Source organism: Ischnura elegans, chromosome 9 (genome assembly GCF_921293095.1).
Source record: "Ischnura elegans chromosome 9, ioIscEleg1.1, whole genome shotgun sequence".
NCBI lineage: Eukaryota > Metazoa > Arthropoda > Insecta > Odonata > Coenagrionidae > Ischnura > Ischnura elegans.
This window is the reverse complement of record NC_060254.1, coordinates 113,119,187-113,143,538: the sequence shown is the minus strand read 5'-3', so window position 1 is coordinate 113,143,538 and position 24,352 is coordinate 113,119,187. Positions and strand designations below refer to the sequence as shown.

The following is a 24,352-nucleotide window of genomic DNA, read 5'->3' as shown; positions in this document are numbered from 1 at the left end:
AATTCTCTTCTGTGTAATATATTTGCTTTGACTCATTTCTGTCAAACCTTAATGCATGTGTGAAAGTGAAGCACCAACAGTGAAACTCGCCCTAAAAAAAGGTACTTTACAAAAGAAGCAAAGGATGAATTTTGTAATATTTTGCAAAAAACCTGTCTGTTGCACTAATTCTGTCAATGAAAAGTTTGACACTCTTCTCAATATTTTTCTCACTATTTTCAATGGCTGCTTTCCTCTACAAGCAACCAAATCAAGAAAGCTCCATAATAAATCTTGGGTAACCCCAGAGATTTCTCGTATATCAAAGGAATTAAAATTCCTTTGGTCAAGATTTAGAGATACTAATGATAATAGAATAAAACACCAGTATTCAAATTGTAAAAAGTTCTACTCCAAATTAATAACTGATACTAAAAGAAATTTCAACGTTAACTCCATTTCTTCTTCTGAAAACAAATCCAAATCAGCTTGGAAAATCATCAACAACTACTCTGGTAAATCACAGAGAAAAAATTTTATTGACTCAGTCCTTGTTGATGAGGAACTGGTGTCTAAACACAGTGATATAGCCAACCATCTTAATCACCATTTTCTTAGCTCCCTTGAAAATGCCTTGCCCACAAATCTTGCTCCCCAATCACCTAGAGGCCAAAACATAGTCACATCAGTAGCCAAAAACATTTATCTCTATCCAACCTGTGAAAAAGAAGTGGAACAAATTATAAACAAAATTAGCAAAAAATTTTCAGCTGGCTGGGATGAGGTGCCATGCTCACTCCTTAAGGGGAACTGCAGTAAATATATTTTAGCTCCCATTACCCACATTATCAATGCTTCTCTGTCTTCAGGTGTATTTCCCGAGAAATTGAAATTTTCAGTTGTCATGCCTCTATACAAAAATGGGGATCACGAGGTAATGGATAATTATCGCCCTATATCAAAAATCTCTGTATTCTCTAAAATATTTGAAACTATAATTGCTAACAGAATAATGGAATTTCTAATAAAAAATAGTATCTTATCTAAGTCCCAATTTGGCTTTTTAAAAGGGCATTCTGCTGAGCTTGCTTTTTACATGTTTACTTGCACTTTTATGTTAACCAAAGAATTCTAGTGATAACTGGTGATTTAAATTGTGACTATTTAGTGGATTCACCACAGCGGACGGAATTACTGAACATTGTGAAATCATATGGCTTATTATGTTTAATTGAGGAACCAACTCACGTGACAAAGACTTCTAAGTCATTAATTGACTATATGATAACAAATTATAATCATAATAAGAGTGTATCCACTGTTGTTGACCTTGGTTTATCCGACCATCACATGATCATGTCGACGTTTGATTTGAAACTTCAGAGTGTCAGACCTTGTAAAATTACCACCAAGGTGTTCTCAAAGGAGAACATAAATTTTCTAAAAAGCGTTCTAATGTTGGAAACTTGGGAAAATGTTTATATATCTCACTCATTTGAGAATAGTTTTGAGATCTTTTACGACAAATTGCTCCATCATATAGAGTGTTGCATTCCAACCGTCACCATCAACATTAAAAATAGGAAAAACAAATGTAAAAAACCATGGCTCACTGAGGAAATAATTAATTTGTCACGCATTGTAAAAGAAAAAGCACATAGATACAAAAATTCCCAGAATAATGAATTGTTCTTAGATTTTCAAAAGACAAAGAAGAAGTATACTGCTTTACTAAAATATTCAAAAAAATCTTTTAATAACAAACGCATAACTGAAGCACAAAATAAGACAAAGGAAACATGGAAAATTATCAATGCACAGCTCGGAAAAAAACGAAACCCATGCGTACCAAAATTTTTCAATGACGATGGTTCTTTAATAACTGATCCAAATATAGTATGCAATCGAATCAACGAAGCCTTTTGTAATTTAACTAAATCCCAGCTCATAAACAATAATAACAACCATTGTTTATTAGATTACACCAGTGAAGTGCATTCCCTTTACCTTTATCCATGTGATGAAAAAGAAATGTTAATGTGCTTAGATAAATTATCTAACTCTTCAGTTCCTGGAGTTGATAATATACCTGGTCGACTAGTAGCGGATTTAAAAGAACTTATTGTGCAACCATTACTATTTTTAGTCAATGAATCGCTGAGGCTAGGGATCTTTCCAGAACCCCTAAAACTGAGCAAAGTAATACCTGTGTACAAAAACAAAGGTAATAAGGATGATATAACCAACTATAGGCCTATCTCACTTTTAACACAGCTTTCTAAAGTTTTTGAACGTATATATTACAACAGATTACTTTCTTTTGTGGAAAAATACAAAATTCTTTCTAACTCTCAGTGGGGATACCGGAAAGGACGTTCTACAGAGGATGCCCTCATCACTGCCTGGAATTTTATTTCAAATTCTTTGGATAATGGCAAACAGGTCTTGGCATTATTTTTTGATTTCTCTTGTGCATTTGATATGGTTAATCACTCCATACTCATAAACAAGTGTCACCAAAATGGAATCAGAGGAGTCGCACTGGAGTGGCTAAAATCATACCTTAGCAACAGAATGCAATGTGTTGAAATGAGACTTAGTGACACACTATGTAAATCAAACCAAAACAAGATAACGTCAGGTGTCCCTCAAGGTAGCATCTTGGGTCCTCTACTCTTCCTGATATTCATTAACGACTTGCCCTTGATTGTTAATAGCATCCATGTCAAACCAGTCCTCTTTGCAGATGACACAAACTTCCTAATTTCAGCTAATGACATCAATGAAGTGCATCACTATGGTCAGCATATATTAGATTTAGTCTGGAATTGGTGTCTTTCCAACAAATTAAAATTAAACAGTGCAAAAACTCAGTCTATGCTGTTTAACCCGAATCATTCCAAAGATTTTGGAACATTGACACTGAACAACCATACACTGAGTCTAACTAAAACTTGTAAATTCTTAGGGCTACAAATTGAAAATACTGGGAACTGGTCCTTCCATGTAAAAGACTTGTGTTCGAAATTGTCCCGAGTACTGTATAGTGTGAGGTTCCTAAAAGCATCCTTACCTCACAAGGCGATGATGTCAGTTTACCATTGCAACTTTATAAGTAGAGTGACTTATGGTATTGTATTCTGGGGATCAACTGTAACGCTATTAGATACAATTTTCAAGATGCAAAAAAGATTATAAGATGTATAATGAGTAAGCCTTATACTTATTCTTGTAAACCCTTATTCAAAGAACTGAATTTGTTAACAGTGCCTTGTATATATATATACCAACTATGTTTACTGATAAAAGAGAATATTAATGATTTACCAATTAATAATGATGTACATGAGCACCTAACTAGGTCTCATCGCCACATCCATGTTACCCTCCATAAAAAACGTATAGCAGCAAAAAGTCCCATTGCAATGGGATCAAAAATATTTAACTTCCTTCCCAAAAGTATTAATTTGATTAATTCTAATAGGGAATTTAAATCTTCTTTAAAGAAATTTTTAATTAATAAGTGCTACTACAGTGTAAATGAATTTTTAAATGACAAATGAACTCTGACCATTTTTACATTTTTAAGTGTTATGTTGATTACTTTGACGTGTCTTATATCTATGTTGTATTCATAAGATCCTTGGACAAATAAAAAATTTATTATTTATTATTTATTATTATTATTACAAATTTCTTGATTCTGTACTTGATGGTCTAGACAAGCACGTTCACACACTCTGCATATCCTACGATCATAAGAAAGCTTTTGACTCGGTTGACCATGTGATTCTTCTTCATAAACTTCACTGCTATGGGCTAAGAGGTATTGCAGCAGATTTAATACAATCTTTCCTGTCAAAGAGAATGCAATGTGTAACTATTTCTAGTAGTAATATGAAAAAATGGTCTTCCTCCTATCGGGAAGTTGTCAGAGGGGTTCCCCAAGGCTCCATCCTGGGACCACTGCTATTTTTGGTTTATATTAATGACCTACCTAACTCGTTAAATGGTGAAGTATTTATGTATGCAGATGATACCAATCATTTGATAAAGCAGGCAGGAAATGTTGTTCTACCAGCTCAGGAGGCTGTCTCAAATATCTCCATGGTGTTCCCTGAATAAGGTTGTAATAAATAAGACTAAATCATCCTATACGTTATTTCATCCATTTCAGAAAAAAATTGACCATAGTCCATACATTAAGTTTATGGACAGTAGTCTTAGATGTACCACAGATACTAAATTCCTAGGCTTGTATTTAAATGAAAGCCTCAGTTGGGACAGTCATATTGACTATCTTGCCTCTTCAATTGCCTCTGGTTGCTACTTGATCAGAAGAATGATAATATTAACAAATACTGACACAGCCATCACGCTATATTATGCTCACATATATAGTAGACTGAAATATGGCATTGTAGCATGGGGAAATTCCCCTAAATCCGAACGAATCTTCAAATTACAAAAGTGGGCCATACGAATTATTTGTAATGCAAGACGAAGAGACAGTTGTAGAGACCTATTTAAAAAACTGAAGATTATGCCTCTGTCTTGTATTTACATGTATGAGTCAATATTATTGGTAAAAAATTTTGGAGGTAAATTTAACTTGAAGACAAATGAAAATGTTCATAATCATGATACGAGAAAAAAATCTAATTATATAACTAGTACTCACAACCTTTCTCTGTTCAGCAAAGGGCCTGCATATATGGGATGCAAATTGTTTAACAATTTACCAGATGGAATAAAAAATGTGCAAAGACTAGAATGTTTTAAACATAAATTAAAAGAATATTTACTTGACAATTGTTTTTACAATGTAAAAGAATACTTGTATAAAGACATGTAATATTGCTGTATTTTGTTTAAATTTCTTTATATATGTACTGTCACTTTATTGACGGGGCCTATATATGTCACTACATATCAACAGGACCAATAAAATATTTATTTATTTATTTATTTATTTATGTCTATTTTATAGTGGATTTGGGTTAAATAGTACTTCATCTCACCGGACATTGCGAATTTTAACTATCAAATCATACAATGCCTGTCAAATACATAGCCTAAAAAGGCATAGGCTTATATATGACAGTATAAAAACGGCACATTCCTTCGAGATGGCAGTATATGGTAATGCAAGTTTTTTATTTGGCCAAAGTTGCGAAAATGCAACATTAATATTTTTACCATAAGCAAATTGTTTTGAAGGCCAATATTTTCAAGTATTTCTTTACCCGGCCCGTAATGGGTTAAGGTAAAATGTACGACTAGAAAATTTCCTTCCTGGTTCAAGCCCGAGACCTTGCGTATTCTTGGAAATAAGAACTGCGCATGGTACCTCTACAAGTCCTGCCCAAATGAGTACATATACCCTTCGCTCATTCAAAGACCTGCATCGCTACTCAAAGGTGCTCATTCAACGGTGCGACTACGCTGAGTTCACCCAGAATGTCATTACCACCAATCCAAGAAAATTTTGCTCCTTAGTAAATTGCTGCCACAGTAAACCTAGAATCCCTGAAAATGTATTTACACTACTGCTAATGCTGTTGGAGAAAACAGGACGACCCTCTTTCTCAAATTCTTCTCTGATGCCGCTCTCTGCCCACTTCCCACTCACCAACCCTGCACCCATTTCCAGACACTGCCTCGCTGAAATCCAAACAGACCCCCTTGAAGTTCTTCAATATTTACGGAAAATTCCCCTTCAACATACCGTAGGCCCTGATGGCCTAGTCCGATATTTGTTCACCATTGTGCTGAATCACTCTCCATTCCTTTAACTTTGCTTTTAAACCGATGCTTTTCCCTTGGCATTTTTCCACCACAATGGAAAACTGATAATGTTATCCCCATGCATAAATCCAGCCCAAAAAATGTTGAATCAAACTATCAATCCGTCTCTTCACTCCCAGTTCTCTCTTCTGTTTGCGAAAGAATAACCCTAAATTGACTCCATCACTTCACATCCCACCATTTCTTTGAATACCAACATGGTTTTCTTCCAAGCCACTCCTGCATGACCAACTTAGCTGTTTTTCAACATAATGCCATAGACTTGATTAATCTTAACTCTGATTTATCTTCTCCTCTGCCAATTGGGGTTCCACGGGGGGTGTCATTGGTCCTTCCCTTTTTAACTTACGTATTGATGATCTTGACTCCCTCCAACCTTCTTCCCAAACTCTCCTTTGTTCTGATGATTGTAAATTTTTCAAGGAAATTCAAAAATCTTCCAATTGCCATGACCTACAGGATGCTTTACATCAGACACCAAATTGGTGTGGTCTGGAAACTTAAATTAAATCCAGATAAATGTAGTGTGATGTCTATTTCCCCAAAGAAGATAACTCATCAATTGAACTACAATATTTTTAATCACTCTCTGAAATATGTGTCAACAATTATGGGCCTATGCATCATCACTGACGATAAATTAAATTTTCCTCTACCCATAAAAATCCATCAAGGCTGAAGCAATGTCCCTCTTAGACCACCTGCACTGCTTCACTGAAACTAATGACTCCCAAGCACTTCCAACTTTCTCTTCCTCCATCACTCTTCCAATTCTCACCTATTCTTGTCCCATCTGGTCTATGTCTTCACAAACCAACCTCTCATGCCTGGACTGTGTGTGCAATTTCTTTGCTAAAATAGGAAAAAATAGGTTAGAGTATTTACGTAACATGTCCACTAATGCTGTTCTCCCCTCGCTCTCCATCCCTAATCTCACCACCCAGAGGCTCACAGTTGATTTGAAACTCATTTATATGATTCTCAACTCCTCCATTGACTGCCTTGAATTGCTCTCTTTTATTATCAATTTTAAAGTTCCACCCCACCCTACCCGTTCTCATACCCTAATCCACACGCCCATTCCTAGACTTTCAATTACTAAGCATTCGTTTTTCTACCGCATTGCTTCTCTGTTGAACTCACTCCCTTCTCACACTGACCCCTTTGCACTTCCAATGAAGCCTTTCCATATCTTATCTGTCACCCAAGTAGCTTGCGACTGCAGATTCTTGCTCTCTTTTCCGTAAATTTAATTCTTGTTTCTGCTTGTTATAATGCTTTTTTGTCCTCTAATTTATGCATTGTCACCTGGCTACTATAAAATGGCAACGGTATGCTGTATGTGGTTCTCTTTCTTTAAAATAAAAAATATATAAAACAATTATTAAAACCTAGAGGTTCTATCTCTACAAAATCATACTAAAAACTATTCATACCTGAAAAAAATCCTACCTTTGTCCATCCAAAAGGACAATTGTATATAAAAGCTGATTCCTTATTCAGTGTTAGAGGTATTATTGAGGGTGGACTATACCAATTTTTGGCATGTTTCTTCCTTTTTATGCTTTTCTGGACCCTACATTTGGACATTTTAATGAACAACTAAGAATCCAATATAATTTATAGTAATAAAAATATTTCATGATAATAATTGCAAATAATAAATTTTGACCAATAAAAATTAACATTTATTTTACAAGTCCAGTATCTTCTATTTAGTAGTATCATTAATTGATACTTTTGATTAAAAAAATCGACCCACTTCTTTGTTGCTTTTGAATTTAATTAAAAATAAATATGTAGACTATGAAAATGCAATTTTTTTCCAACAAGTTTTTATTTCGTGTTTTGCAGTTTCATTGATTAATTCTTTTGCAAAAAGACCTAATGTACATGCCTTCTTGGTAATTTTTAATTAATAATGCAGATCTAATGAACTTCAGCATAGAGAAAATGTAACGTTTTCTTACGAGTCTGGAGTGGAGTGTGATCGGCCACGAAGTTCGACTTCAGCCAATCTTGAGGCGTACATCTCGAGCCTGGAGTGCATGTCAGCCGTGGATGAGGTGGTAGAAGAAGGGGCCGGGACTGAGGAGTTGGCCGAGACGACGCTGTGGTTATTTGGTGGACCACTGGCTGGGGTGATTGTGCCCTGGGGGGACTGCGCTGACTGCTGGGGAGTGGCGTTCTGGTGCACGAGATGGTGGGGGGAGGGGGCAGGACTCTCGAGGGGATCTCCTTCGAGCACCGTCTGCACTGGAAGGTATCCCACTCGTGGATGCTTCTTGAAGTAACGCTTTGACTTGAACTTGTTCCGAAGCGCACGAGTGAAGTCTCGAACGTCCTCTCCAGAAGTAGTCTGCAAATTCAAGGTACATTAGGGTGCTACTTATTTTTAAAGTTTATGAATTTCTTTTGGGACGCCCCCCATATTTGTTCCATTTGGTGAGAAAATAAATTGAGTAAATTATTTTTGCAATCGGATACCCGGAAATAGTTTTGAAATTTTGGGATTTTTGGGTGTTTTCGGACATAACTGAAGATGATGTCACTCTCGGACTATTCTATGACTTTCCTGTTTTTTATAATGATTGGCTAGACATTTTTAGAGTATCACCTCCAATATCTTTCATTTCTGCCCTTTGGTTCCCGGGATATCGCACCAAGCACTTGAGCATGTGCCACCCCTAGCAGACATTTTGGGTGGCTCGTGGGTTGCATACACTCAATATTTATTCATCATTCTCACCCATCATTGAACCATTAAAATCTTTAGATAAGCTGTGAACTTCATCAACATAATCTTGAATGTTATAAATATCACTTTTTTGCCAAAACATGCTTACAATTGGTAGCAGTGATGTATTCTTCATAAGTGCTTTTGTCTAAATTCAGCTGGAATGTCAGCAAAATCTTTAACTTTGTGGCCCAAACGGCAGTGATTAATAATATCCCATTTTGAGAAATTTAGGATCTGAGCCGCTATAGGTATAAGTAGGCAACTTCACTGCAAGGGAACACGTTTGATCCTGAAAACAGTAATTTTTCGGCTCACCCATTTCGACTGTTGACCCTTTTGCTGGATGCTCAACAACAATTCAAGACTCTGAGTGCTTTGCCTGCCGGATGTACACAACGCATCCGGATTCTGGGTGAACTTGCAGCCAATCAGAGCGCTTGGCTCAAAATTTCTGTAGTTTAAAAATGGCAACCTAAGCATTATGGGTAATTTTGGTTCCTACTGGCATCAGCGATCCAATGTTGAAAAGTTTGTGGCAAAATTTTTCTTCACCCTGCATATTGTTATGTGATTCCGCAAAATGAAGTATGTAAATGTGTTATAAATACTGTTAATTGGTTGAGTGCTTAGCTGATGAAGGGTTCCAGGTTAAATCGCGGTTGAATCATTCATACATTGGAAAAAAAATGTGAGCTGCCACTGGGAGAGTTACTAATCCCCCTCCACTCATTGTGTTGATGTTCACTTGCCTGTAGTTTAGTCTGGGGCGAACTCTACATGTACACTGCATGCTACCCCACAAACCGCCTAAAGAGGCATTTGGCACAGGGTTGTTAGAACACCAGCCATTTACACATAAAAACGGAATGCTCTAAACGGAATTATGCCTGGGATTTATCAAAGACCTTCATTGCTCGAGGAAAAACAAATTCCCATTCCAATCTGTTCGGGAAAATATGTCTTAATATATCATTTCTGCCTGACCGAGAAATATGGTGGGTTTCTAATACGATGTTCTCCAAGTCGCTCTTAAAGGTATCTATTCTCAATAGCTCAAGAAATCTAAGCCTAGTGTGCAGCCTGTGAGTCTCTAGCAGCTGCCAAGTCTACTGACCTGCAACTGACTCTAAGAAACTTTTGACCGGACGCAAAAACAATGTGGGACCATGCCAGAGAGAGGTCACAAATGTTCCCCACTGCACATTCTTACATCCCGACTTCATTTTTCTTTCGATTAAGTTCTCACACTCTTTTTTTTATGCGTGCCTATTATTTTGGTCGGTTCCATTTCCGGTCTAGGCGTCCTCTTCATCCGTCTTATTCACCTTTTCTGCTTGAGTCACTGGAACTTTCCTATATGCCTGCGCAGAGCTGATACTGGGGAATGCATTTTGATAGACAGTGCATGTGCGGTTTTATGAAAGGAAAGCCACGATGCCCGTACTATGCAGATGGAAGATGGGACTTTCTAGTCCCAATCTCGCCCAATAAAGACGTATTATTATTATTATGCTGATTTTGATGAGAGTAGGAATCACATTTTTGATTGCTGATGCGTTTGCACTTTTCATAAAAGAATGGTGCACCAGTGGAAAGTTCTAGAACGCACAGAGGGCTGGATGCCGCAATGTGTTAAAAACTGCACGCATCATTCACTCGAGGTCATTTTGTAAAGAGTCGGAGCCGAAAAATGACTTTTTTCAGTGGAATGAAAATTAAAGTATGTTTTTCCACATAAAATATTTATTGGATCACTACCATGGCTTTGACGCCCTGCATCATCTTCAGGCAAAAACCATGGTAGTGATCAATTAAATATTTTATGTGGAAAAACATACTTTAATTTTCATTCAATATGAACAGATTCCATAAAGTAAGGCCTCAAACCACAGAAATTTTTCAGGATTAAATATGCCCCCCCCCCCCCCCCTTTGCGTGACAGCTCCCAACTTACACCAGGGGCTCAGATCTGAAATTCCTCATTATCAGATATTACAGTGAAACCTCTCTTAAATGAAACTCAGAGGACTGAAATTTTGCCGTTTCGTTGATCGGGAGTTCATTCCCCGGAGGTGATGCGCACGTTGCATCATTCTAGGGGCTCGGAAATTGAAGCAAGTCTGCATGCGTTATCTTAATTCTACCTTCGCATACTTCAAAACAGTGCTGATTTCTTCAACTGCAGTGCAAATCGCGGGCCACATTTAGGAAGCCTCAGTTCGTATTATTCAATCACTTCACGTGTTTTTTAATCGATTTTTAAAAATGTATGCAGCGTAGCGGTGAGCGCAAGGCGATCCCTTTATTCACAATATTTGAAATAGAGTACATGTATTCATGAGGTTTACACTGAAAAATTAAGAATTAGATAGATTTGACCATTACTATTATAAATTTAAGGTAGCAGCGCCAATTATAGCTTCATCATGAAATTTCGATCACTGTACCATAACGACGCGAGTTGCGACTTTCGTCAACCCATTAAAGCGCAGTGGGTGGCAGCATTTCTTTATAGTAGTCGAATCCAGAATACTCCATTGCAATATTTGCGGTCGTGGGCTTCGTAAGTAATTCATTGTACTAGCATCATTTCCATCGTATTGCGGATAGACAACTGCCGATAAGAAACATCTTATGCTGGAGTTCTCGAAGTAAAATACGTCACAATTTTGAAAAATGAGTTTTCAAGAAATTATATTCTGCAACCCTTAGTTTGCTGGCTTTGCAGATAACTAAATTTGAATCTACTCTGGTGAACTCATCAAACGACCCTTCAATATTCATGTATTTTTAGAGATCCTGCCAGGATTCGCGGATTTTCCCATCACTCTCCATCGCGTGGTCGCAGTTGACTGCAAACCGGATAGACAACTGCCGATAAGAAAACAGCTTGAAAGGCCTCATGCATGAGTTCTCAAAGTAAAAAGCCACGATGATGATGCTGTTGACTGCAAACCTGGTTTTTGCAAAATAACTAAATATGGTGAAAGGTGCGACACACTTCCAAGCTTTGCAAAGCCGCTGCATTACCTGCAAAATGGTCCTCTTCAATTTCGCCGATCCATTACATGCATTCGACAAACCAAAAACTTCACTAAAATCCAACGGTAATGCCGCTTTACCGCAGAAATGACCCCTCGGTCGAAAGGTTGCAACTTAGCTGGTGCAGTTGAGGGGAAGAAAATAACGCGCACATTTCTTATTGTTGGTCCTATGTTGGGGCCTGTGCAGCGATTGAGGAAGAAATCTACTTTCCCCATGAGTGCATCAACTCCCGCCAACCACCGCCGAATTAATCCCGCTGTCATTCATGAATTTTTGCTGTTACCACAGGGGCGAGGCATCAATCTCACCAGTGGCACAGTCTAAACATGAAATGTTACGACAGTGGAATAGTGGCGTAGCCAGGGGGAGGACCGGAGGGTACAAAATATTTCTTTGAAAAATGAAGTTTTTTCGATCATGAAAAGTGTTAAAATTGGTTTAAAACTCTCTACTTCGTCATACTAAGTTAGTACCCTGTTTTTCAAATATTCCCCCCCATGTTTTGAACCCCCTCCAAACGAAATTCCTGGGTACTCCACTGACTCTAGGATTCTTAAAACAGCGGGGTTTCATGTACTTCCCCACTAAAAACGGAGGTAACTTCTCCAAGGCTTCACTACTGGTACATAGGATTACTATAAAACGTTCTTTGCTCATTTTTCCCCCGCGGCCCGCCTCTTCCTTTAGAGTACGGTCAGGAAGCAAATTATAAAAAAAACAACGCTTCGTCAGCATTAAATATGTCCTTAGAACTGTTTCCATTCAGGTATCCATTCCCAACTTCTTGCTTGCTCCTGTAAGATGGGCCCTGAAATGGGGATCAGCTCCAGAAAGATAGTTAAAGACATTTGTCCATTGACATTGGTAATGGAGCATTTTCGGTTAGGCCCCTGGGACGCAGCGTTAACAATTTCCGACCATTAGGCAAGAATTGTCTAGTATTGATGACTGAATGTTATACTTAATTGCGACCTACGTCTTCTTCATGCAATGATCGACGGCTATCGCAAAGCTTTTCCTCTGAAGAAAATCAAAACCGCTTCACATCACATTAGGACATCGCTACAATCGTATGATAGAGACCAACCTTTAGAATAAAGCACTCAATTCAAATAACGTCTAGATCAATGCTTTCATCGCTTAAGTGTGAATATTTTTTATCCAAGATTGCAGCAAATGCAAAAATTTCTCCTAGTGTTTAGATGATATTGAAATAAACAATGTGAATGAAACAAGAGTTACTACTGAGTCACATTGAAGATAATTAATAGAGGCAAATTTTGTTTTCATCTTCTAGCACGCATATTGTATCTTCCATAATTTAAAGAAGTTATTCAAGATGGTGGCGAGTGAAAAAAATGCTTCTTGGAATTTATGCAATGCAATTCTGTAAAGCATCTTAAACAACCGTCAAAAGAATGCCTTCGAAGTACATAGCTCTAGATTTCATATCTTTGAGCGTGTAAATATTGGGACATTGAGTTATTTTACAAAAGTCAGCATTAATATTTTTCGCAATATGCCGCGAGTCGCGAGTTAGGGTCGGCGGAAACACACCATGGAAGGCTAAGGTTACGGTTAATAACGATGATTCTGATTGGCTTATTCAGTGGAAGTCTCTGATTGGCCCTCCAACACTACGAATATTAAATTATTCATATGAAAATAAAAATTTAACCAGAAAAATTGGTTATTGAGAGGTGAATTTCACTCATTCACGTCAAAATTTCATTTCGTTGATCGTGAGTTTTCGTAAAAGAGGAGTTCGTTCATCGGGGTTTTTCACTATTGTGTTTACATATGCAATTGGCCTAGCAATAGCATTTGTTCATTGAACGGAGTTCTTCGTTTAGCGGGAGTTCGTTCACTGTATTAATCACTGCTGTCTGGGCCCCATTGTTAAACATTCCAGCTGAATGGGGAGCATAGATGTAGTTTGTTCATCATGCTACTAACAAGGGGAGACCACGTACCTTGCTCCACCTTTTTCAATGCCATATTTTTTATGGCATTCGGAATGGCGAACACATCTCTGACCTGATAGTGGTTCTTGTATGCTGTTGGGCACAATATGGTGGAAGTTCTTAATATTATTAAAATAAGACATTGCAATATTTCCACTGAGTTTTATTTTTACACAACCCGTTTCGTCGTTACAAACAACATTATCAAGTGTGACAAGTCTTAAAGAGTTCCTCCTTATAAAAATCATGGTGCTTGAAGGAAGGGTGTAAGGTGGAGTATGGGGTTTGGGTGACAAGAAGTGAAGGTAGCCTTCAATATCCTCACTTCATGTCACCCAAACCCCATCCTCCACCTTACACCCTTCCTTCAAGCACCAAGATTTTTATAAGGAGGAACTCTTTAAGACTTGTCACACTTGATAATGTTGTTTGTAACGACAAAACGGGTTGTGTAATAATAAAACTAAGTAGGAATATTGAAATGTCCTCATTTAGTAATGATAGTGGTTCCATTGAATGGGCATTAGTTTTGCTGTAATTCATTAATTTTTGAGCCGCATTTTTAACAAGCGCTGTGTAATCCCAAAATAACGCTGCACCATACAAACGAGTTGGTTGGTCTAGTGATCAGCGTCTCTGGCACTGATTCGGGGGGCCAGGGTTCGAGGCTTTGTCATGGCAGTATATTGTGTAGTCTTCATTATGATCATGCGGCGACAAGCATTTCACTCTTTTTAATTGCAGCAAACATTGGCGTGAGAAAATTTTTTTATCATTTTAACAGCGATTAGGTATTTAAGCAGTGTCATTTCGAACGTGGTGATATGAAGACTACACTTGCTACCAAGCCTCATATTTCTTGTATATTCCTTATTTTTCTCCATGGCTTAATCGTTATCAGTATTTATTCTCATGAATAGCCACCTACAGCTAAATTCATTTATACTTTATCCTACAATGGATAGATTTAAACGTACATTTCTAGAGTTGTTTAGAAAGTGAAATAAGTGGTACATCCTAAACATGGTGGCAGATGGAGAAAAAATACTCATTCGATAAACCCTATGATAACCTTGATGCATGAGTGTACTTACGTTAAAATCATCCTAACAGAAACATCCCATTGACAATGTAGATAAAGTATTTAATGCCATTCTGTAGGTCATCAACCACTTTCTACTCTTATTTTTGCCCTTTTGGACACCGGCAAAAGCCTTCCCCGTCTAGGAAATAGAGGTCCTTGAGTGACTGCACATGATGTAATATGGTTTTCACACGCTTTTCTCCTGAAGATTCAGCTTCTTTGAAAACAATTTAAGTCTCTTCGTCAATGCAATCAACTTTTTTCTTATAAGTCTTTCCAAATCTCCCTAAACAATCCCCTTTCTTTCTTTCAACAATGCCATGGCAACCCAAAATATTCAAAGACTGCAATTTTACGTTAAAACAGCAATTATTTTTGCCAAATTTTCACTTGAGCCCCTACATCAACCGATTTTTTATCCACTTCCTCGCTCTATCATGAGTGGATACCGTGCCGTGACGTCAGGTGCGAGCACTCCGATGACATCATACAGCCGTTGAATAATAATTTTCAAGGACTCATATCTCAGTTAAAAAACATTATTCATCCGCAAAATTTTTGGCCAGTACATTTGAGGTAGGGACCTTCTTATTCTAGTGCTTAAAAAAAATTGTGCATGTTACCCACTTAGATAAAAGCACTTATGATGAATATATCGTGGACTTCTCTTTTGCTTTGATGGACCACAAGGGGCTAACATCTCGAACCAAGGACCTCAGTGCAATTGCCATGGGTATGGATAGTACAGTAGGTAACCTGAGCAATGGCACAGAAAACCAAAGATTCAGTCATGTTTTTATGGTTTCCAGTCCAGAGGAATTTTACCCATGGAATTAGTGTGAATAGTATATTCATGAAAATAAATCTTCATCTAAATTACGTTCCTTGAATGGATGAGAGAAATATGAGATGGAGAATGTAAGTGAGAATAAGGATTACTTCAAAAACAAAACTTATAGAGCTAACATTATTCTTAGGTTATTTTTAAAGTCTTTATAGATATCTAATGCTCAATATGTGAGACAAAGTTTTTTAAGTTAACCCAAAATTAGTTACAACATTGTGTAGTCCAAAATTGCATCTGAAATGAATGGCAGAATGGGATGGGATGTGGATGGGGGAATGTGAAGACCTGGGGGGCGTAAAAGAGCAGCCTTGTCAATTGAGGTAGCCCCTACATAAGAATGGACACATGCCATGTCCATTGATGTGGTCTGCACTGCATGTGTCAGTGTAACAATGAGAGGTCACCTAATGATTTCAAGATTAATAACTAATTCACTCTACCGTAAGCTATACTCACAGCCATACAATATTCCTGCATTGGATGAGTCAATTTATGGTTCTTTGCTTTACGACCAGAAAAGAAACAGTTCTGGCACATGTCAAAGTTGAAGCATTTTAAGCAGCGATACCTGTACAATGGAAGAATAAATATTACATATGAGTATTGCATTAATCTTTTTTCATACGTAATCAGTTTAAATCAATACCTCAAAAAGAACCAGAGAACTAAGCGATTTGCATGAGATGTTGGACAATACACACCTAAAACCAACTATGGGATATTCTTTACAGATATTGCACTTGGCTTGGTGCTTGGCTGTTTCAGCTGCAGAAAGACGGTGAAGCACAGGGAGCCACACCAAACTCTGAGGCTCTTGCTGCAACCAACTTAAGAAATGGACAGCCTGTGAAGCAAGAAATCAATTATGTACTATTCAAGGAATTGAATCTTAAAAATAGTTTTTGCAAAAGTTGTTCCCACACATAAAATTTTTCCATGGAATTTGCACAATTTATGAAAATGATTCAAGTCAATTTAAATCACCTCAAGTAATGTATGCCTCAGCATTAACAGAAATCGGACAAAGTTTGATTACCAACTCTTACTTCAACCTTCATTTGATCTGTAAATCTAAAAGGCATATGAATTCTTTAAGAATGACAAGATTCCTTTGAGTGTATTTTATAAGGATAAATATGTATAGCTACTAATCCAAAAATCAGAAAATGCTGAAATTTCAATTCAGTAATTGATATTTTAGAGGTACCAAGGTTCCGAGAAATGAGAGAGCCGTGCATTCCAGTCAGACAACAATACCCAGACAGCCCGATACACACGTATCGAACCTTTTTATTTATATTGGAAACGTCTTGATAAATAGATAGAATTGCATCCATTCCAACAGCAACTAGATTCTAATAAGAAAATTGATGATACCTCAATGGTGGTTTTGTCCTTGCCAGCCTTTTCAAAGCAACTCCTGACTGAAGGCTCAATGTTAGAGCCTCCAAATGCAGCCACTTCTCCCAACTGGCGTGGTACCTGAACGCAGTCATGAAGCAACAATCCCAGTTTCCTCTGGTCAGCCAATCGGTTAGGGTCAGCGATTAGCCGGAAAAGATCTTTTAAAAAAAATAAATGACATTTTTTAACAATAAATATGAGGGCCAAGAAACTTTAGCACCACCTAAATGAATACTTACATCGATATTTCTCCTCCAGGTGGCCTTTACATAGTAGCACCAACCCCACTTTGAAAGACAATACTCGAATCTGTCCTGTTCTTTGGCTGAATAAAAGCATTAAATAAGATTAAATACTCGATTGAGAATTCACAATTATTCATAAATATTAACTATAAACACCACCAAAGGTTGCTTTGATTTGGGAGTGATTAAGCTGGATAAATTAATTGCAGTGGTTGAATGTAATGCTTTTTTAGGTAGTATAAAATGAAAAATCATAAACTAAACATGGGATCATCTTACAAAAACACTAGAAAAAAATTTACATCTAGGCAATAAATTAGTTCAAAATGAGGGATGTATATGCACTATTAATCTATCTGTGAATACTATCAGTCTTAACCCCTTCAGTGGTGTCTAGATTTTCACCAAGTTATACACCCAGGGCAGGTTTTGAAAATGGTTAGCTTAAAAATGGATTTAAAAAGTAAATACGTCTTACAAAAAAGTATTTAATAATGCAATAAAAATATTACAGGTATTTATTTCATAAAGTCAGATCACACTGTGACACATGATGTAAATTAATATTAGCATACCTAATTTTAACAAATAATATTATTGCTATTACAAACAAAATCTAGTACTTTCACTTTGTCTGATAAATTTCGAAGCAGTTTTGAGGATGTAATGGAATATTCCCGCACTGTGTGCACTCCCACCTAGTTGTTAGCGCCTGCTGTAAGTTGTTTGCAGTGCTTGGGCTTGAAAGCACCCTAGGTTGTTCAAAGTACGAGGCTTGTGAGCACCCGGAATGAATGTTGTGGTTTACAGTTTGTTTAGCGCCTGCGTTTTTCAGTGAAAGTTACGAGGCCTATTTGCACCTAATGTCTCTCTCTGATGACGTGGGTGACTATTGCTTTTTACGGTTAGGATCTTTATTTAAAGAGGAGAAAGATTCGGTCAGAATGTCGTTTATTGGGAACATTGGTGAATTTAACGCGAACACTGAGTCGTGGGAATGTTATGTGGAACATTTTGAACTGTTTTTTTCTAACAACAAGATTGATAATGCCAAAAAGGTTAGTACCTTTTTAACTGTTGTTGGTAAAAAAACATTTACCTTACTTAAAGACTGTGAAAAACCCACAACAAAAAGCTATGAGGAGCCAGTGAGCATTATTCAAAAACAATGTATCCAAAACCAAATGTGATTGTAGAGTGGTATAAATTTAGTGTGAGAAACCAACTAGAACACGAATCGATAGCGGACTATTTACCTAGTCTTGAGAAACTTTCAAATCATTGTGAATTTGGAGTGAGTTTAAATGACTAGTTACTTGAGAGATCGTTTAATCAGTGGTATTCGCAACGAAACCACAAAACAGAAACTTTTTTCAGAGGTTGATCTAACCTATGGCAAGGCAGTATCGCTTATTTCATCGATTGAAGTCAAGGAGAAAAATGCAGCGAGTTTGATGGGAGCTGACAGCAGGGAACACAGCGGCAGAGTTTTGCAGTTTAGGGTGCAGAACAGGACACGTGGGGGACCAGGCACATTTGGAGCCAATCCAGGAGGTGGATGCAGTGGCTGCCTATGATTTTCTCGTCATCAGCGCGGTCATCGCAGTCGCAGTCCACAATTCCCAGCTGATCAACATGGCGGACTCCAGCACCAGAGTCGACAATGCAGAAGCAGCAAACTGCCGGCAGTAGTGCAGTGAAGTGCTATTGCTGTGGCCTTATGGGTCATGTGAGCAAGTAGTGCCATTATGGAGGTTATCTGTGACACCATTGTGGTAAGAAAAATCACTTACCAAATTGCAAAGTACGTCACTTTCTTCAGTTTTGCTGTCTGCAGTTCTTTCGGCATTTCCTTCCTTTGCAAGTCAACTGTTCCACAGTCTCCGAAGCCATAAGATTGCAGCTCTTGGAATTGATTTGGACTTGATAACCACCGGTCGACAAATATAACATATCCTTTAGCTATAAGTTGTGGATACATCACAAGTTTAGCATGGCTTATTAGTTTCTGCGAAGCACTTTCATCACCCCACCTTTCTTCCCCTTAGCCAGAGTAAATGAAAAAGTTCCAGGCATATCCTGATTGAGATTCACATATAAAAAATATTTTTATACCAAACCTTGATCTCTTCAGAGGAATATATTGTTTAATTAGTAACTTTCTTTGAATAACATAAGGCTTTCATCTACAGAAATATTTTGTTCCGGCATATAGGTTTTCCCAAAAAATATTCACAGCAGTGGCCTGAGACGATCAGTGTTGTCTGCATCTTCATCAATGACAAAGTGCAGGTAACGCAGAATCAACTGAAACCTTTTCAGAGAAAATGTTTCATAAAAATAGGAGTCTGAAGGTGTAGTCTCTGGTCCAAATATAGTTTCAGTTCAGGCTTGCTTATAAAATCCATTGCCAAAACCAATGCAATAAAAAGTCCAATTTCATTATCACATACATCATTCCACAACCTTATCCTCGTATTGGAACCAATGCCTGAATTTAGAGCATCCTCGCGGCACTTATTGGCATATCTATTTATCTTGACTACAACATGGTGCACAAAATCATCAGTGAAAAAATGATCGAAGCATTGTAGAGGAGAAACATCTCAACTAAGTGGAGCACTAACACCTGCAACACCAGTAAATATTGGTTTCCCATACCCACTGGTTACCCATTGGTTACCCATCTTCTACTTAGTCAATGTCATATTTAGTCCACTGGAAATGATGTTCTTGTTTATCTTGGGAAACATTTCGAGGCAAGATGTCTGAGCTCTCCGTGTCAGATAGTTCCTCACATGATTCGTAAACATCGCTCGTGCTACACTCTAGATCAGGTGCACTTTCAGATATTCACTTTCTGAGTCATCTTCTCTTTCTAAGAAGGAACAAATTTTGTCAATGTGAAGTTTCTTTTCTTTACTTTTGGCTATCATACAGGGTTCCACTGCACACCATACAATACGTATCACTAAAAAATGCCCTGAAACTCCAGTAGGGGGTTATAAGCTTCTTAATTAGAGTGAGACACCAATTGGGAAACATATAAACTACTAGCATAATAGTACCATTACCCCGGAAAGGTTACGGGAGTGAACGAACTAGACAACAAGTTTACCATGGAAATCTTTCGGGGTAGAACATTTTGGGAAGTGGGGCAAGGCCCAGAACTTTTCTCAGCATACCACTTAAGACATTAATGCAGCAAATGAAATTATGTTAAAAAGCCAAAAATGATCCATCAAAAATGCATAAAGATATTATTTCATACCAGGACATAATTGATATAGAAATCAACAAATTGGTAGTTTAACTTTAATTATAAGGCAAAAACATCTACATTTTTCATTACATTGTGACAGAAGTAGGAAAAAGCCTTTCCCTCAATGCCCCACTGAGACTCCTCACATACATTAGGTAACAAAGAGAGGATAAATTGGTTTTCAAATTTTTACTCATTTACAATTGAGTATCTAAGAGAATTAAATACCCCAAAGTTTTACTAGAGATGATTACACATACTCAAAAAGGAAATCTGTACCAACCTATCATAAACATTGAGCAGCCAATTCAAACACAGATCAAGGCATAGGGGAAGATCAACTAGGGATGGAGATTCCGCTGCTATGGCTTCGTAGAGAGAGGAGAGAACAGTTACCATATCAGTAACGTCTATCAGCTTGTCATTTTGTGCCCGTAAACCATGGGAATCAAATGAATCCTGGGCAGCGCTGAGCTGAAGTAAGTCCACTAGAGAAATGAAAATTAGAAGATGATTAGAATTTTTTTGCATCAAAAATCCTCAAACTTATTAGTCAATGAGTATAATAATAATTATTCCACCACATTAGTGTACGTCAAAAGTATGACGGCCTTTCGATAAGTTCTTAGAATTTCTGAGAAATTGCTCCCTTAGTATCAAAAATTAATGATTACCAGAAAGTAGCACTTTTGACTAGTCAGCTGTTAAAGTTTTAGCTGTACCTACCCCATTGCTTCATTGTTGTTACCCATTGTAATGAACAACTTTCACTTGTTTATAAAAATGCATAAAAGGAAGTTTTGTGCGGTGATCAAACACTTGTTTTTGAAAGGGTTAATGCTGGAGTAAATAAAAGCCAAGTCGCATGAAGTTCATGGCACACCTGCTTTTGTGTTTGCACTACATATTTACATAAACTCGGCCACAAATCCAAAGAAATGAGCATTGTTCCAGATGCTCTGTGGAAGTGTCTAACTGTGAAATCATTGACAAAACCCATGATATGGTTTTAAGTGATAGATGAATCAAAGTGCGCAATATAGTTAAGGCCTCAGGCATACCACAATGAACAATTGCTTCATTTTTGCACAAAATTTGGGTGTGAAAATAATCTTGGCAAGACTGCTGCCGCATTTGCTCACACTGGAAAATAAACTCCATCGCGTGGTCAACTGAAAGGCTGTCTTGGCACATTTCTCTTGCAACCCTGAGGATTTTTAGCGTCTAACTTTTAATGAAATATGGATTGATCACTACACTACAGAAACAAAATAACAGGTAAAACATTGGAATTTTGAAGATGAGTGGGTTCAAAACCAGGCAAAGATGTTGAAATGGGTCGGTCAGGTCATGGCAACAATATTTTGGGATGCATGCGGAATAGTTTACATTAATTACTTGGAAAAAGGAAAAATGATAACAGGAGAGTATTATGTATCGCTATCAGACCTGTTGATGGTACAAATCAAGAAAAGCATATTTGAAACAGAATATGTTCTTCCTTCAACAAGACAATGCATGATTGCCCACACATTCAGTTGCAATAGCCAAAATTATGGAATAAAGTTTTACCTATTTAAGAATTCACCATATTCATCAGATTTGGCCTTTGGTGACTTTATCTTATTTCAAAATTTGAAGAGATGGCTTGACAGACAACGGTTTATGCATAAGGAAGAGGACATCACCCAAACTAATGCCTATTTTGGGGATGTACCGAAATTCTACTTTATGGATGGCTTAAAATACTTGGAAAAATGCCTACATACATTTATAGAGCTGAAAAGAGACTATAATGAGAAAAAAATTGGCCCAATATAATTGGTTTCTATACTTTTTTCTAATGACTTATTGAACGACCCTCGTATAGTGATTGTCTATACAAACTGTTTGCACATAATTCACTCACAAGAAGTAATCTCCTCTGGTAAATTACAAATTAACAACATGTAGCTCAAGCGAAAACAAATCTGAATGTTAAAACAAGCATTTGAATAAAAAAGTCCTTACAGCATAGTCTTTTCTGGACCGTTCTGAGCTTCATAGCAGTTCGATATGCCGAGAATCTGACTTCGTTGAGGTCTGCCAGAGAATTGACTAGTTCTATCATCTTAGGATGGTCCCAGTGGGTGGTTTCTGCCTGATGACTGGAAAGAAGATATAAGGATGATTGGTGTAAATACTTCATGTCATCATCATGAATCAAGAATTCATAAGTTCCACAAATGTTATGTCCACAAAGGGGTCATTTGCTTTGAAAAGGCTCTAACTACTAGGTACGATGCTGGATTGAGAAAGATGAGTTTGATCTTTTCCTTCAGAAATGATCTCCCTGGTGTTTGCACTCACTTGATGTAGTAAGGCACTTTGTTGGGCGTGGTGGCACGCTCCCAGGGGTGCTCCACGGAGGCTGAGAGGAATGCATGGCTAGGCGCTGCCCCACCCTCCTTCCCAAAGTCTGTTAGCTGCCGGTACCGCTCATCAACTGATACTTGTAAAGCTTTCCACCTAGATGAAGAGCGAATGGGACATGATACCTGTGGTCACATTTCAGAGAGCTGCAGATGAAAGTCATTTTGCATGAGAGATGTGATCAGTAATCAGCCTTTCTGGGTGCCCAGAGCATATGCAATATCTCTCAATGAAATCTTAGCTGGATATTTTAAAGGAATGGAATATACATATGAATGAGAAACACATTAAGTGATGTATTTGTACTGAACTAGTGACAGCATGAATGATAATTCTTTTTCTCTTTTTACCAGAATTATCTCTGAATCCAACCCAGTTTTCAGATAGCAATGATAACCATTTATAGAGTGGATATAAATGGAAATCTTTTTACTCTTATTACCATTAAGACAAACATGCTTCCTGGAAATGAAAATATGAATGAGGAAATGCCAATTATACAGTAACATATAGCAGAATATACTTCATTTTTCCAATAATATCAGATAAAAATATTTGAGTAAGTGATACGTCTTCGAGGAAAGATTTTTGGGATTGGATGTAAAATGCCAAATACCCAACAAATGAGATTTTTTCCAGTACACCGGAATTCATCAATAAGATCTATCAGCAGATATGTAGTAGAGAGTTTGAACTCCCTAATAAGGAGTAGGGAGTTTGAATGGGTATGCTGGGAAGATGCTATATGTATTATGTTGATGAAGGAAACAATATCAGGACTGTAAAAGTGGTAATTAAGGGTGTGGTAAATGAATTTTATTTCTGATCGAAGTAAGAGACAGGAGAGACTGCCATGAAAACCAAACTTGCAAGTCCATTTGCAAGAGATAATGATAAAAACTTTCATCATCTGAAAAACATCACAGAGTTTTCATTAACAACAAAGCAGAAAATATTTTGAAAAAAAATTCAAAAACCAGGAGAAGATAATTACATATCAAAAAATGTTCAACCATACAAGCAACACTAACACACCTTGTATTCTGTTCCTCAAGACGAGAGATGTTGCTTTGGGAGAGGACAATGTTGGATGCAGTAAATGAGCTTGCTTGATCATTCACTTCTTCAATGCTGCGTTGAATGGGTCCTAGTTTTTCACTAAATTTCTGCAAAGAGATCAGATCAGAATTTAACCAGTGTGAGACATTTAACTTCTCCCAATGGGTCATAAGTAAAGAAGATTATGCAAGCTACATTGATTTTGTCTAAATCTGCACTAAAACTAACAATGATCTGCAAGAAAACTAAGAAATTGGGAAATGAATTGCAAAATTATCATCACAATCTTAGAACTTTGTGCCCATACACTAGAATGTATGGAAGGAATTTAAAGAATGACCTACCCAGGGTCATCACTCTCAACACAATATGTAAAGCTAATCACAAGAAGTAATAATCCATTTGATTACTATTTTTTTACTTTGGAAAAAAATTAATTTTTCTACCACTTCCACTACATGCCCGAGTTCACAACGGAAGTGAGAATGAATTCTTCTGAGACC

General features: G+C 37.3%; 1 protein-coding gene across 10 annotated transcripts in view; it reads right to left on the bottom strand.

Annotated features, from left to right (window-relative positions):
- LOC124166034 (dystrophin, isoforms A/C/F/G/H-like) overlaps positions 1 to 24,352 on the bottom strand; it is a 957,857-nt gene that overhangs the window by 40,473 nt on the left and 893,032 nt on the right. For all 10 annotated transcript variants that reach the window (XR_006866384.1, XM_046543616.1, XM_046543612.1 and 7 more), the window contains 9 exons: positions 23,826 to 23,956; positions 22,728 to 22,886; positions 22,389 to 22,525; positions 20,662 to 20,866; positions 17,111 to 17,196; positions 16,845 to 17,029; positions 16,169 to 16,311; positions 15,924 to 16,035; positions 7,758 to 8,146 (listed from right to left, as the gene is read on the bottom strand). Coding sequence is in view for 9 of the 10 variants with exons in the window: in XM_046543616.1 (XP_046399572.1) it covers positions 7,758 to 8,146; positions 15,924 to 16,035; positions 16,169 to 16,311; positions 16,845 to 17,029; positions 17,111 to 17,196; positions 20,662 to 20,866; positions 22,389 to 22,525; positions 22,728 to 22,886; positions 23,826 to 23,956 (1,547 nt within the window). In the remaining variant the exon portion in view is untranslated. The remainder of the gene's footprint in view (positions 1 to 7,757; positions 8,147 to 15,923; positions 16,036 to 16,168; positions 16,312 to 16,844; positions 17,030 to 17,110; positions 17,197 to 20,661; positions 20,867 to 22,388; positions 22,526 to 22,727; positions 22,887 to 23,825; positions 23,957 to 24,352) is intronic.